Here is a 13,951-nt window from a genome sequence, read left to right as displayed (position 1 = left end):
ATAAAATGTTAAAAATACTGAAAAACAATGAACAGCCACAAGGCAGCCTTCTGGAAAGCTGGAAATGTTATCTTGATTTGGGTGGTGATTACATGGGAGCATGAGGAAAATTCATCAAGCTGTACACTTAGGGATTTTGTACACCCTGGCTGATTGTATTTATAACTCAATAAAAAGTGTTTTTAATAAACAGCAATCAGAATAGGACTTTAAAGTGAATATAATTAATATCCTCAAAGAGATAAGGGAGTATGCTGCAACCATAAAACATGAATAAGCAGTTATGAAAAAAGAGCAAACCATAGATTGAAGACAAAAACTCAAATTTAAAAACTCAGTGGGCTAAAGAGCTGAGTAGACCTTGAGGAATGAATTCGTGACTTAAAATATTGAGCTAAAAAATCCTTCCAGAAGATAGCACAGAGAGGGAAAGTAAAAGAAAAGTGAAGAGACATGGAGAACAGATCAAGATGCATCTCAATCTATCTTTTGGAGGGAGCTGCAGAAGAGAAAATGAGAAAATTTAAGGGGACAGCATTTAAATAAATAATAGTTAAATGTTTCCTAGAACTAAAAAACAAAACTGCTTTAAAAATATTTTTGTTTTTTGCTTTTTAAGAGATAGCGTCTCACTCTGTCACCCAGGTTGGAGTGCAGTAGCACAATCATAGCTCACTGCAACCCCAAACTCCCAGCCTCAAGCAATCCTCCAGCCTCGGTCTACTAAGTAGCTGGGATTACAGGTGTGCACCACCATGCCCAGCTAATTTATTTATTCATTTTTTTTTTAATAGCGAATGGGGGTCTTACTATGTTTCCCAAGCTGGTCTCAAACTCCTGGTCTCAAGTGATTCTCCCATCTTGTCCTCCTAAAAGTGCTGGGATTTACAGGCATGAGTCACTACACCCAGCCCAAAAAAGTTTTTAATTACAGTTATTTAAAGCAATCTACATGGATGGAAGGAAACACACCACCATTTTATAAGGCATGATCTCCTGACTGTGCAATTTAAGTGATTGTACAATTTAAGTGATCCTTGTTGGAGACGGAGTCTCACTCTGTCACCCAGGCAGGACTGCAGTGGTGCAATTTCGGCTCACTGAGAACTCCGCCTCCTGGGTTCATGCCATTCTCCTGCCTCAGCCTCCCAAGTAGCTGGGACTACAGGCACCTGCCACCACACCTGGTTAATTTTTTGTATTTTTAGAAGAGACAGGGTTTCACCATGTTATCCAGGATGGTCTCGATCTGCTGACCTTGTGATCCGCCTGTTATCCAGGATGGTCTCGATCTGCTGACCTTGTGATCCGCCTGCCTCGGCATCCCAAAGTGCTGGAATTACAGGCATGAGCCACCACACCCGGCTGATCCTTGTTCTTTTCTGTATGTTTAAAGTTTTCTACAATGAATATGACTTTTACAATCAGCAAAAGTAAAAGTTTATTTTTATAAGATGAACTCAGAACCAAAAGACAAGAAAGGTTTTTTTTAAAAACTCCCTAACTTCACTTCCCTCTGACTTCTCCCCTATGCTATTACAGTGAACCTGTTTCTGTTAAGTGGTCAGTACAAACTTGAACAAGTCATTCAATCTCTAAATTTCTGCTTCTTTAGGCCTTAAACGGGGAAAATAAAATCCCTCCTTTCCACCTCCCCATGGTTTAGGGAACATCAAATGAGATGAGGTACAAAAATAGCATTTGGTAAACCATAAAGCACTGTACAAATTGTGGCATGTTATCACAGTCCTTCTAAGCTGGTAAACCCCAACCTCTGAGTCACCCTCCACTCTCCGCCCCTTCACTCACCAAATCCAATCTGTCACTAGTCAGTTTTTCCTTCCCTCATTCCCTCCTCTTCCAAACCACTGCACTAAGTTAGTCATACCTGGTCATACCTTGTGCCTGAACCACTGCAATAGGTCGTGGATAGTGCCCCACCTCTAGCTTTCCCTCACCCCACTTATTGCAATTTTTGCCTGAAACCTAATCTTCATGAAATATGTTTATCCTTTGACTACCCTGCTGAAAATGAAATGCCTTGAGAGTTCTCTAATATTTATAGGATGGACTTCAAACTCCTCAACCTGGCTTTTAGACCTCCCCTCCTATCCCTGGTCAGCCTCCTCATAATTGGAACATGCACCCAACCCCCGTACCCTTCCTTCCCCTTATCCAGAGATATATTTTCCACTTATCCACATCCTCCCAGTCTTTTAAGCCCAGGTCAAACCTCTCCCTCCTTTCCTCTTTCTGTACCTTATGACCAATCCAGACCAAGCTCCTGCCTCCACAATCCATCCCCCAAGGTGCCATCATCACTTCCAGGTCAGAGACCCACCCCACCTTTCCAGAAAGGACTAATTGTTTCCCGAGAGCAGGGCCTGTTATCCTCTTACAGCCTCTATATTAGGCACTCAAATTAACATGTTAAACATTTAAGTACTTAAAATAAACTTTATTTGCCTGAACTGATTTTATGGTAACTTTTAACACCTATGTGTGTATTACTATATATTGTTTAGCTTTTCTTTGTTAGAGATGGGGTCTTGCTATGTTGTCCAGGCTGATCTCAAACTCTTGGCCTCAAGTAATCCTCCTGCCTCGGCCTCCCAAAGTGCTGGGATTACAGGTGTGAGCCACCACTCCCAGCCTATCAATCTTTAAATAAAAAGAATCATACCTTATAAATTTGTTGATGGCTTCTTCTCTCCACATTAAGTTTTTGAGATTTATGAAAGTTAATATCTGCAGCTGTAATCCATTCATTTTTCACAGCTGTGAAGTATTCCTTTCTTTGAACATACCACAACTTGTTTATCCATTATGTTGTTAATGGACATTTGGGTTTTACAGGAAAGTTTGCAATTAAAAGTAATGCTGCTCTGAAAATTCTCATACATGTTTCCAGTAAAGCTACATAAGAGTTTCTAGGAGAGAAGCTGCTATGTCACAGGGTCACCTGTTCAACCCTACCTGGCAATGGCAATGGGTTTCCCTAGTAGTTGAACTAATTTACACCTCTACCTAACGTTGAGCAGTTCCTCAAAATACTGCCAATCTGATGAGTATAAAATGTTATTTCACTGTGGGTTTAATTTGCATTTCCCCAATGAGGTCGAAAAACTTTTCATATGTTATTAGCTATTTGGTTTCCTCTTAGTGCTGTGCCTATTCCAACCTTTTCCAATTTTTCAACTGGGCTGTTGTTTTCTTATTATTTTTAGGACCTCTCTGAGTACTAATCCTTTATTGGTACTATGCATTGCAAATGTCTTCTTCCAGTCTGCAGCTTTCCTTTTCACTCTTTTGATGAGAAGGTATTTATTTTAATGTAGTTGGATTTATCAACCATCTCCTTTATGGAAATACCTTGTGTAACTTGCTTAATCAGTCCTTCCCTGCCCAGAGGTCATGATGATATTTATATTTCCTTTTAATAAAAAAGTATTAAAATAAAAACTTTAAAAAGACAATACAGTAAATGAACAATAAGCACATGAAAAAAGTACTCAAAATCATCAACCATCAAGGAAATACAAATCAAAACCACAATGAGATATCACTACACACCCACCAGAATGGCTAAAATTAAAATACTGATTAACACCAAATGATGGGAAGGATGTAGAGCAACTGAACTTTTATTATACATTGTTGGCATGAGTGTAATATTGAATAACTATTTTGGGAAAAAGTCAAGCAGTTTCTTAAAAAGCTACACATATACCTATCCTATGACCCAGCAATTTCACTTCATGGTATTTAACCAAGAGGAATGAAAGCATATGTCCACAAAATAACATATGCTAGAATATTCATAGTAGCTTTAGTCATAATAGCCAAAAACTAGAAACGGCCCTAGTATCCATCAACAAAAGAATGAATAAGTGAACTGTGCTTTATTCATGTAACAGACTAATTAGAAAAAAGAACAAACTACTGACTCGTGCAGCATAGAAGAATCTCAAAAACATTATGCTGAGTGAAATAAGCCTTATAAAAAAAAAAGAATAATCTAGACTGTAAGGTTCTATTTACATGAAATCTAGAACAGGCAAAAATAATTTATAATGGAAAAAATTCAGAACAGTGGTTGCTGGTGGCTGGGGGTAAGAACGGAGAGGGAGCACAATAGAACTTTTGGGGGTGATTATAATATTGTGTAATTCTCTACCTTGATAGAGATTTGTAGTACACAGGCATATACATTTGTCGTATCTCACGAATGGTACACATAAAATTTACACATTTTACTTTATGGCATTTCACACTTAAACAAGTAAACTTTGAATTTATTTAATTTTGAATTAATTTTTTCTTTTGAGATGAGGTCTTGCTATATTGCCCAGGCTGGTCTCGAACACCTGGGCTCGAGTAATCCTTCTGCCTCAGCTCCTGAGTAGATGGGACTACAGGTGTGTGCTACCATGCCCAAAATTCAAATTTTGAGCTCTAGTACTTGATATACATACTGAAATATTTAGGGGTTGAGTATACTGATGGGTGGAACTTACTTTGAAACGAATCCAAAAATAAAACGGGTTGATGGATGGATAAAGGAGGATAGATATAAGACAAACATAGAAAAGTGTTAACTGCAGAATCCAGATGGCAGGCATATGAGTGCATAATTCTCTCAACTTTGCTCTATGAAAATTTTCACAAAATATTGGAGAAAAACAAAACTATACTAAAAATGAGAGCTGCATTAAAAAACAAATATATTTGAACCAAGTTCGCCTTTAAGAAAGGTTCTCATAAGAAAATGGTCAATCCTTACGTGTGACAGTGTCCTGGAGTTTACAAAACACTTTCACGCAGATTATTTTTAGTTATCCTCACCAGAACCCAGGTGTTCTAGCTTCATTCCGTATTTGAGAAAACTCAGGATCAGGAGCTGCCAAATATCACATGGCCAAAGTCTGATGGAGCTGGACCCAAAACACACATCTTCTGGCTCCTCCTCCTATAGTCTTTTAACACTAGGGAGCTGCCATCAACACCAAACCTCTGCAGACAACCTGGGAACTGCTAATGTGCCACTAGCTCTTTGGGTTATCCTATAAGGAGAGTAAGAAGAAGTAAAGCAGCTCCTGTGCTCACTAATAGGACATGAAAGAGAGACGGCAGGCAGTGAAAGAGGATGAACAGCAAAGGTGTATTTCCAACCAATACAGAATAAAAGCACCGGCAAAGTCCTTCATCCCAAATTACTTGAGGTCACCCTCAAAGTTCTGGGAAATCTGCAACATCCTTCCTGTCTGTGTGGATGGGCAAACTACATATGGTGCCTGTAGCTAAGACATGCAATACAAACTTGTCAAAACAGCTCTCTGACATGATACTCTACCACTCTTTACCAAACAGAGCAGAACAAAAGTAGAACAGAAGGAGGGGACCCAGGAACATTGCTCAACCCTAACTCAGCCAAAATTAGAGGTAAAAGCTTTACTAATCACCCCACAGATTAATCACTGGCTTAAGGGTATTTTAGCTTTCTGTTAAAACACAGAACACACCCCAACAACTTTTGTTAAATCTAAACAAGGTGAGATAGACTCGTGGAACATGAATAAAAGCCCTTTCAGCCTTAGAGACTGGTGTACTTATCCAAATATTTACCGAGTGTGCCAAGCACTTTGGGAACTATAATGAAACTAGGACACAGTACTTGCCCTCAAGCAGCCTATAATCTAGCAGAAGGCTGAAGACAGAAATCCTAGGCTCACAGGGATACAGGAGCAGGTCCCAAGAGCAGAGAAAAGAGTGCAAGCCAGCTAAGGGCTCAAGGAAGCTTTCAGCTGGGCCCTGAATAACTCCTGGGAAGATAGGTGCCTGCAGCACTGGTGGGGGAACAGCACTCTAGGCAAAGGGCAATGGAAAGAACCAGCTCCTGGAGAACTCTTGGTAAGGCAGGCTGCCTGAAACCTGAGCAGGAGAAAGAGGAAAGGAAAAAAAAACTCCCAAGGGATGCCCTCCCAACTCATTTCAGACAGCAGAGGGCAGATCGGAGGGCATCACAAAATATCTGGCTTCAGGAGTTAACTGGGAAAGGGCTGAAGATGACTTCAACTTCCTCAAACTCAGGAACCTAAGGTAGGGCTGTAACCAACTTCCTCAGTAAGTCGAAACTTAACAAAATCCTGATAATGCAGATTCAAGATGCCTGCTTAAAACCCAGTTGACCTGTGAAATTTGCAGCTTAGCAGAAGACGAAAGAATGGGAAATGCAATGAACATAGCTAGTTAACAGAGAGTAACAACCTAGCAGGTGAGAGCCAGGACCAGTGGATTTGAATCCCAGCTTAAATGTATGACCCTGGGCAAGTTTCTAACCTCTGGTGTCTTATCTGCTAAAGGGAAATTATACCTGCCACCTCACAGGGTTGAAAGGATTAAATGAGATAATATCTTTAAAGCATCTAACATGGTGCTTGCAACACAGAGGGCATCCAAGAAATGGTGGTTATTACTAATATGAATAGTTTGCACTCTAAGAACTGCAGAATCCATCACCTCCTACTGCCTCAGTGTACTGAGAAACCAGGATGAAGCCACTGAGCTTGGGTAAGACTGAGGGATTACTCATGTCCTAAGTACTTCTCCCTCTGTTCTTTTTTTTCTTTTAAATTTTTTAAAATATTCTGTCCTTTAAGGTTATTCTGAGATGTCTGCCTCACCCTGTGTCCTCACATCATGAACCTTCTCCTATTTAAGAAGCAATCCAAGGCCGAGTGCAATGGCTCACGCCTATAATCCCAGCAGTTTGGGAGGCTGAGGCAGGCAGACCACCTGAGGTCAGCAGTTCAAGACCAGCCTGACCAATATGGAGAAACCCCATCTCACTAAAAATACAAAAAAAAAAAAAAAAAAAAAAAAAAATTAGCCCGGCATGGTGGTACAAGCCTGTAATCCCAGCTACTCGGGAGGCCAAGGCATGAGAATTGCTTCAACCTGGGAGGCGGAGGTTGCAGTCAGCTGAGATCGCACCACTACACTCCAGCCTGGGCAACAAGAGCAAAAAACTCTGTCTAAAAAAAAAAAAGGAACCAATCAAAATGAGCAAGCTATCCAAGGGAAAACCAGAGTCATAAGCCACTTCACAGGAAACATTTGTGCCAGAAGGGACCACAGACCCTATCTAAACCTTGCCTCAGCAACGTGAGGGTCAAAGCTGGTCAGGGACAGGTTTAAGGTGACAGAATTGTGATAATGTCTATCTTAAGAATCACACTTAATGTTATGGTGGTAATGACAGTAAGTACTAAAAAAAATGACATAAATGCAAAGTATTTTATGTATGTAAAAGGAATTCAAGAAAATGAATACAGAAATATCTTTCTATATACTGAGAGGCACAAGAACACGATGATGAGGGAACTCACAACCCCTGAGCTCTGGAGATAAACTGTAGTCACTTATGGCAGCAGAAAGTTTGGTCTCATTTTTCTCAACTACACCTGCAAAGGGAAACTTTCAGTAATTCCATATAATCTAGCAAGGGTCAAAGACCCCTAGTGGAGGAAAAAAATCAGTCAGGTCACACACGAAGAGAAAATTGCTTTAGTTTTGCCAAATATAAAATTTGGGGTAATCAGTCGGGCACAGTAACCCACACCTGTAATCCCAGCACTTTGGCAGGCTGAGGCTGGGGGAATCATATGAGCCCAGGAGTGTGAGCCTAGCCTGGGTAGCGTAGCAAGATCCCATCTCAACAAAAAAAAAGTTTAAAAAACTGGCCACGCATGGTGCACACCTGTAGTCCCAGTTATTTGGGAGGCTGAGGTGGGGGGATCACTTGAGCTCAGGAGGTCAAGACTGCAGTGAGCCAAGGTTGTGCCACTGCACTCCAGCCTGGGTAACAAAGCAAGACTCTGTCTTAAAAAAAAAAAAAAAAAAAATTTTTGACTAATCCACTTTGCAAACTAGGAGCAGGCAATAAATTTTATTCCATTGCTTACTAACATTTAGAAATCACTAAACTTTAGTTGACTAAGATGGCAAGAGTGGCCAGTTTCATGCAGGAAGGTGGGCCAGCAGAAAAAAGCAAGGAGGAAGATGGAAATGGGAGGGGAGGTGATGAAAAGTAAGAGAAAAGAGGATGGAGGAAGCGAATGACAGAAGCAAAGGGAAACAGAAATGGACCAACTGGAGAATGTCTGAGATTCTGAGTGAGTGCTGATAGCAGTAACACCTGATTAGCGGTTGGCATGCAGCTGTACTATTACCTATCACCTTAGCTGCACTAATCCTTACATCTTTTATTTATTTATTTATTTATTTTCGAGACAAGGTTTCTGTCTGTTGCCCAGGCTGGAGTGCAGTGATGTGACCTCGGCTCACAGCAGCCTTGAACTTCTTAGCTCAGGTGATCCTCCCGCCTCAGCCTCCCAAGTATCTGGGACTAAAGGTGTGCAGTGCCACGCCCAGCTAATTTTTTTTTATTTTTTGGTAGAGATGGAGTCTTGAGATGCTGTCCAGGCTGGTCTCAAACTCCTGGGCTCTAGCAATCCTTCTGCCTTGGCCTCCCAAAGTGCTGGGACTATAACCATGAGCCACTGCATCCAGCCTCTTTAATTTTTCTTTATAGGGAAATCTCTGCTGAACAGGGTAGAAATATATTATTGCCTCGTACAGTGCTCTGAAGAGCAATAACCAGAGATTTCCACAAAACCAAATCCAAACTTTATAGTCTCTACTCTAGTTAAAATTGGCTTCTATTTCTACTTACCTGGCCTGGGTGGATTTTCAACTTCTACAGTCTGGTTCACAAAATTATCTAATTCATATGTTTATGGAAGGCCTACTGTGTGCTAGGCCTGGGGGATATAGCAGTGAACAAAACAAACATGATTGCCATCTCACAGAGTTGATTACTGGGGGTGCGGGGAGCATCAATCATTAGCAGTGCAGTGGGTGTTTGCAAAAAGGAAGGTGGGGGGAGAGCATAGGGTCTCTAACACTACATGCAAATCTTTCAAGGGCAACTCAAGTCCTGGCTAGGGAAAGAGGAAATGGGGTAAATCCAAAGACTGGCAAGAAAATATTAAAATGTTACAATTAAGGCTCACACTGATTAAAAATAAACAAAACTCTTAAGTGTTCACAAACTTAACACAGCATTCACTATCTATAACCACATAAACTTAAACTCCTGAAACAAATAAACATCTAGAGGGTATTTTTAGTAATACTTAAATAAGTTCATACAGACAACACAGCCTAATATATTACAAAATCTAAAGTACCTTTGGAATCATTAAGAAGCAAATTACATTCGTTGAGTTTTACTGTTAAGTATATTTCTTGTACTTTGAATATTGGTATCTCACAAAAAAAATCAGGTCTTAACATGTGGCCTGCCTGACATATACCTCAAGAAAAGGGCTCCATAATCAACTAGTTTAGGAAATGCTGCACACTCTAAAAACCACTTGGAGATTCACAGATTACTTTCACAAATTAGGTTCTCTGACAAGTCCTACATAAAAGAACTCTGCTGAACTTAGTCTGAGCCAGTATAGGCCGCATATCTCTTGTCCCAAATGCTTGAGACCAGATGTGTTTTAGATTTCGGATTTTTTTTTTTTATCTGCATTATATTTACCAGTTCACAGCATCCCTAACCTGAAAATTCAAACTCCGAAATGCTCCAATGAGCACTTCCTTTGAGCATCATATCAGCACTCAAAACAGACTTTGGAACATTTCTTATTTTCTGATTAGGGATATTCAACCTGTACTTCCCAAAAACTTACTAGACGATGGAACTCTTTTCTCATACTTATTAGCAGTTCACATATTGCTCCATGGAACACATGCAGGATACACTTTAACGCAGGGTACATACTGCTTAACCTGAAAATGCAATTAGTTATCAATCTCCCACCTACACTGATAAACTGGTATTTATTAAATACTGTAGGACTATAAAAGCATCCCCCAATGAATTTCTTGTTGAAATTCACTTAGATATGCTGACTTACTGTTTTAAAAAGAAATTTTGTAATGAATTAAATTGCATCTTGAGATGTTAATATAAAGAAATTAATTTTGATTTAATTTTGCTAAATTGCTAGCAGTTTACTTTCTCTAAACATGAATTTCCAGAGTATAGTTAATATCTTAATTTAAAAAGATGCATTCTCATAAAGAAAAAATATTAGACTAGAAAAAATGCTGACATTTACCTCTGCTCTACTATCCGACATGCCTAAATGCAAATATCTGTAAATGAGGTATCGACATGTACAGTTCATGAATAACAAGTATGGGGCTATTATTTCTGTGGTTGTGGTGTTATAATTCATAATCTGACTCCTGCTCTGGAAATACTATTATTCTGAAGTCTATATAGGAGGCTTTATGAAATCAAATTCCAATGACTGAAAATGTTTCATCATTCAGTTAACAATTTTTAAAGAAGTCAGGAAACACTTATTTAGTACCTACTATGTGTATGCCACTGGGTTAGGCACTTCAAGGATGAAAGTATTTTCTGGGCCCCCAACACAAGACAATAGTCTACCAATAGGGAAGATTGGTTGAAGTAAGCACTTACAAACTCAGGGACCTAAAGGCACTGCGATAGCACTAAAGCAAGCTGCTGCTGCACCAGGGAGGCTTACAAGACACCTAGGTGAATTTTAGGACACCCAGCCCACCACAAAAAAAAGCCTGTAAGACACAAGGGCCTCTTACTAAAAGGGCTACTTTGGTAATCTGAAAGTATCACATTAGTCTGCAAAATAACCAATGTTAGATTTGGACTGAAAACTTGAAAGCTGTTAAAGTTTCCATATGCACCTGTGTAACGCTTTTTTAAAGCCAGTTAGGTAGGCTTAACACATAGCTTAACACTGATATTAAGAGCACCTTGAGTTAATAAGTCTAAACCATCAGAGGTTTCTTTAAAGAATCTATAGGAGAAGGAATTCAATTTCTGATAATCAGAACAAAGTTGAATTTTCACTTAGGGTATGGGAATGGTGGGGAAATCACTTCAACTATATTACGCAACACTGAAAAAGACTTTCCTCTTTCATACAGAAAAAGTATCATGACGACTGTTAGAAATGTAAGACAAAGTACATCAAACTATATCCCTCAAACTTGGGATGTTCAGCAGTTCTCAGCAAGCAAGGAAAATCAAACAAATTTTGCAAATTACTCTTTCAAAAACTGGTCGTGATGAGAGGGATGACAGCCAACAATCTGCAGCCATTCACGAATTTTTTGTTGTCGTTGTTGTTTGTTACTGGTTTAACAAAACATAAACCAACGCATGAGCTCCAACTTTAAATTCTGAAATGAGAGAACTGGAAAGCTGCTGCTGTGTGCCTTCATGATCACATTTTTCTTTTTCCTTTGTATCTTTCCTTTAGAAAACCTTAACAAAGACTAAGCCCAGAAACTTTGACAAAACATAAGCCAAGGCAACATGCGCTGGAGAAGACACGCAACGTAAAAAAACAACCTCAAACAGTCACAACATGTCCCAGTAAGTCTGCTTAATAAAAGATTAACTTTGTTCTGCTGAATGCTTCAAAAATCGCGTTTCACAGTATTTTCTAATTACATATGCTTTAAATACAGTATGTATGCTAATAAACGTGGACCTCAAATACATGTGCAATGAAGCAAAGCTGATGTTCCAGATTACATTCTAATAGTCCGGAAGAAAATGGTAAACTGCAACTGCATGTACAAAGCTGAAAGGGAAAAGAATGGTGAGGCCAGTCGCCCTTCCCTTTGTACCACAAGAAAAGAACAAAGTTCACACCGATTTAACATTGCAGGGGCGCGCCAGAATGTCCTGGGGGTTTCCCTCCAACACCAGTTCTTGGAGAGGAAATTGATGCAAGCGCCTCAGTCAAGTTCACAGTGGGCCCTGCCGCTCCGGGAGTCGGATGTGTCCAAGGAACCGACGCCGCGACACAGGCGACGTCCTAATCGCAACCCTAGGAAATCAGGGTCGCGGCACCTGGGTCAGTCCTTCTCTGAACGCTGCCCCGGCAAGTCGGGCGACTGGCGTCAATCAGAACCAACCAAAGCGGGGCAAGAGGGCACCGAGGCCCGGGGGAGGGGGACCCCGCCCGGCCCCTGAGGGAAAGTTACTGACTGGCCGGGCCCGAGTTTCCCGGCGCCCCAGAGTGCCCGGCGCCCCTTACCTTCTTGCCGCTGCCGTCGCGAGGCTCCAACTCCAAGAGGCCGGCGCCGCGGGTCCGGGACAAGGCGGCCGTCTTCTGGCCCTGCGGGAGGCGCGGCCCGCCGGACGACAGCGGCGATGCCGCGGGGCTAGGTGCGTCCTCGGCCTCCAGGCTCTCGGAAATGTGGATGCTCGGGGCACAGCCCATGCTGGCGGCGGCGCTGCGGACACGCTGGCAGGTAGCCGCGATCCGGTCAGCAAACGGCCCACCCGGCGCCTCGGGACCGCCGCGGGCGCCGTGTCATCGCCGCCTGGGCGGGCGGCGGCGAGCGCGGATCTCGCGTCAGGAAGCGCGGCCGCCTCTTTTATCGCGGTGCGGGCGCTGCGGCGGCGGCGGTGGGAAGGGAGCACTGAGGCGGGTGGCGTGCCGCGGCCGCCCCTCCGAACATGCCCTTCCTGAGGCAGGAGCCGCCGGCCGCCTCCCTCACATCGCCGCGCTCGCCTTGGCCGCGCTTCCGGGGAAATACGGGGGAGATTTGCGCTCTCCTTACCCGGGAGCGGCTGAGTCCACGCCGCGCGAGCCACGCCGCCCTCGCCGAGCTGCGGCGCGACCCCCGGGGGAGGCGAGCTCCCGGCCGCGCCCGGCCCCGCTCCCGCTCCCGCCGCCGCCGCCGCCTCCCCGGCTCCAGACTCCGCCTAGCTTTGGACACCCACACCGCTCCGCCCGCTGGGCCGCCGACTCGCGGAAAAGCTCCCCAGGCCAAGCGCCGGTGGGGCACAAGGCCAGCCTTAGATGCTCCCGCTGGCCGGGGTTAAGGCGCGGGGTCCTAGGGAAGCCCCTAAGGGCGGCCGGGCCACGTCCGCCGGGATAGGGAGGGGCGCACCTCGGCTCCAGCGGGGCCTGGGGCCGCACCGTCGAGAAGCGCAGAAACGGCTGCGCGCACCCGGGAGTTGCTGGCGGTTCGGCTCCGGCTCCGTGATCCCGGCCGGGTTTTGCTGGCAGCGCGCTGCGCCCAGCCCCCAGCGGTGACCTCCTGCGGGTGCTGGCGTCAATGCAAAGCAGCTGGGGCGCCAGCAGCCTCCTCTGGGCGCTGCCCGCAACTGAGCATGCGCGGCCACGACCCGCGCGGCGCCCGACTGGGCTACCCAGAGAAGGAGAGAGACTTGCCCAGGGACACACAGCCACCTCCGTCCCGAGGCCATCAGAACCCCAACCGCCAACTTCGAATTCCGGCTCCGTAACTTAGCGGCTAGGTGACCTGGGTGGGGTCACCATGTGTGAGCCTTGGAGCTGTTACCCAGAAAAGAGACCAGTGGAAAGACCTCCTTCGGTGGGGGTGGTGAAAGTCAAACTAGGGCGCCGCGCGCCGTGTCCTGTGTGGGTGGGGCCTGGGCGTCTGCGAGAAGCCACAGTCCGCGTGCGCTCCCTCTCAAGCCAAAACCTGGCGCGCCACGCCTCGGACTACACAGGCTCCGAGCCGGCAGCAAAGCTACAGCTCGGTGCAGGCTGCAGGCGCCCGTCCTCCTGTCATTTTAACCAAAGGGCTAGTCCGGCGTCCGAGACCCCAAAGCCAGGGCCAGGGGAAGGGGCGGTGTACGCATTGCAGGCCTGGGGCTTAATGAGGACCCCAGACACGCCGGACACGCACACAGCCACCAGCTTGCTGTGTGAGCTGGGGCCAGTCGCTTAATTTCCTGGTGGCTGGGGCTCCTCCCCCACCAGCTGGAGGGCGGTGCCCCTGGGCGTCCATCATGTATCCTGTAGCTGGCTACCTCGGACCCCCGTCAGTCTTCCCGTCC

At 44.3% G+C, this 13,951-nt stretch overlaps 1 protein-coding gene across 3 annotated transcripts in view; it reads right to left on the bottom strand.

The window, feature by feature from the left end:
• LOC105464709 (phosphodiesterase 8A) overlaps positions 1-12,718 on the bottom strand; it is a 156,760-nt gene extending 144,042 nt beyond the window's left edge. For 2 of the 3 annotated variants that reach the window (XM_071100775.1, XM_071100776.1), the window contains exon 1: positions 12,174-12,500. In XM_071100775.1, coding sequence (XP_070956876.1) covers positions 12,174-12,359 — 186 coding nt within the window. In that variant the 5' untranslated portion in view covers positions 12,360-12,500. Of the gene's footprint in view, positions 1-12,173 lie in introns of all 3 variants that reach the window. The other variant, XM_011712732.3, reaches the window with a different exon arrangement.
• Positions 12,719-13,951: the final 1,233 nt, after the last annotated feature.

Source organism: Macaca nemestrina, chromosome 7, assembly GCF_043159975.1.
Source record: "Macaca nemestrina isolate mMacNem1 chromosome 7, mMacNem.hap1, whole genome shotgun sequence".
NCBI lineage: Eukaryota > Metazoa > Chordata > Mammalia > Primates > Cercopithecidae > Macaca > Macaca nemestrina.
The sequence above is the reverse complement of the archived record's forward strand: the minus strand, read 5'-3'. Positions and strand labels throughout refer to the sequence as shown.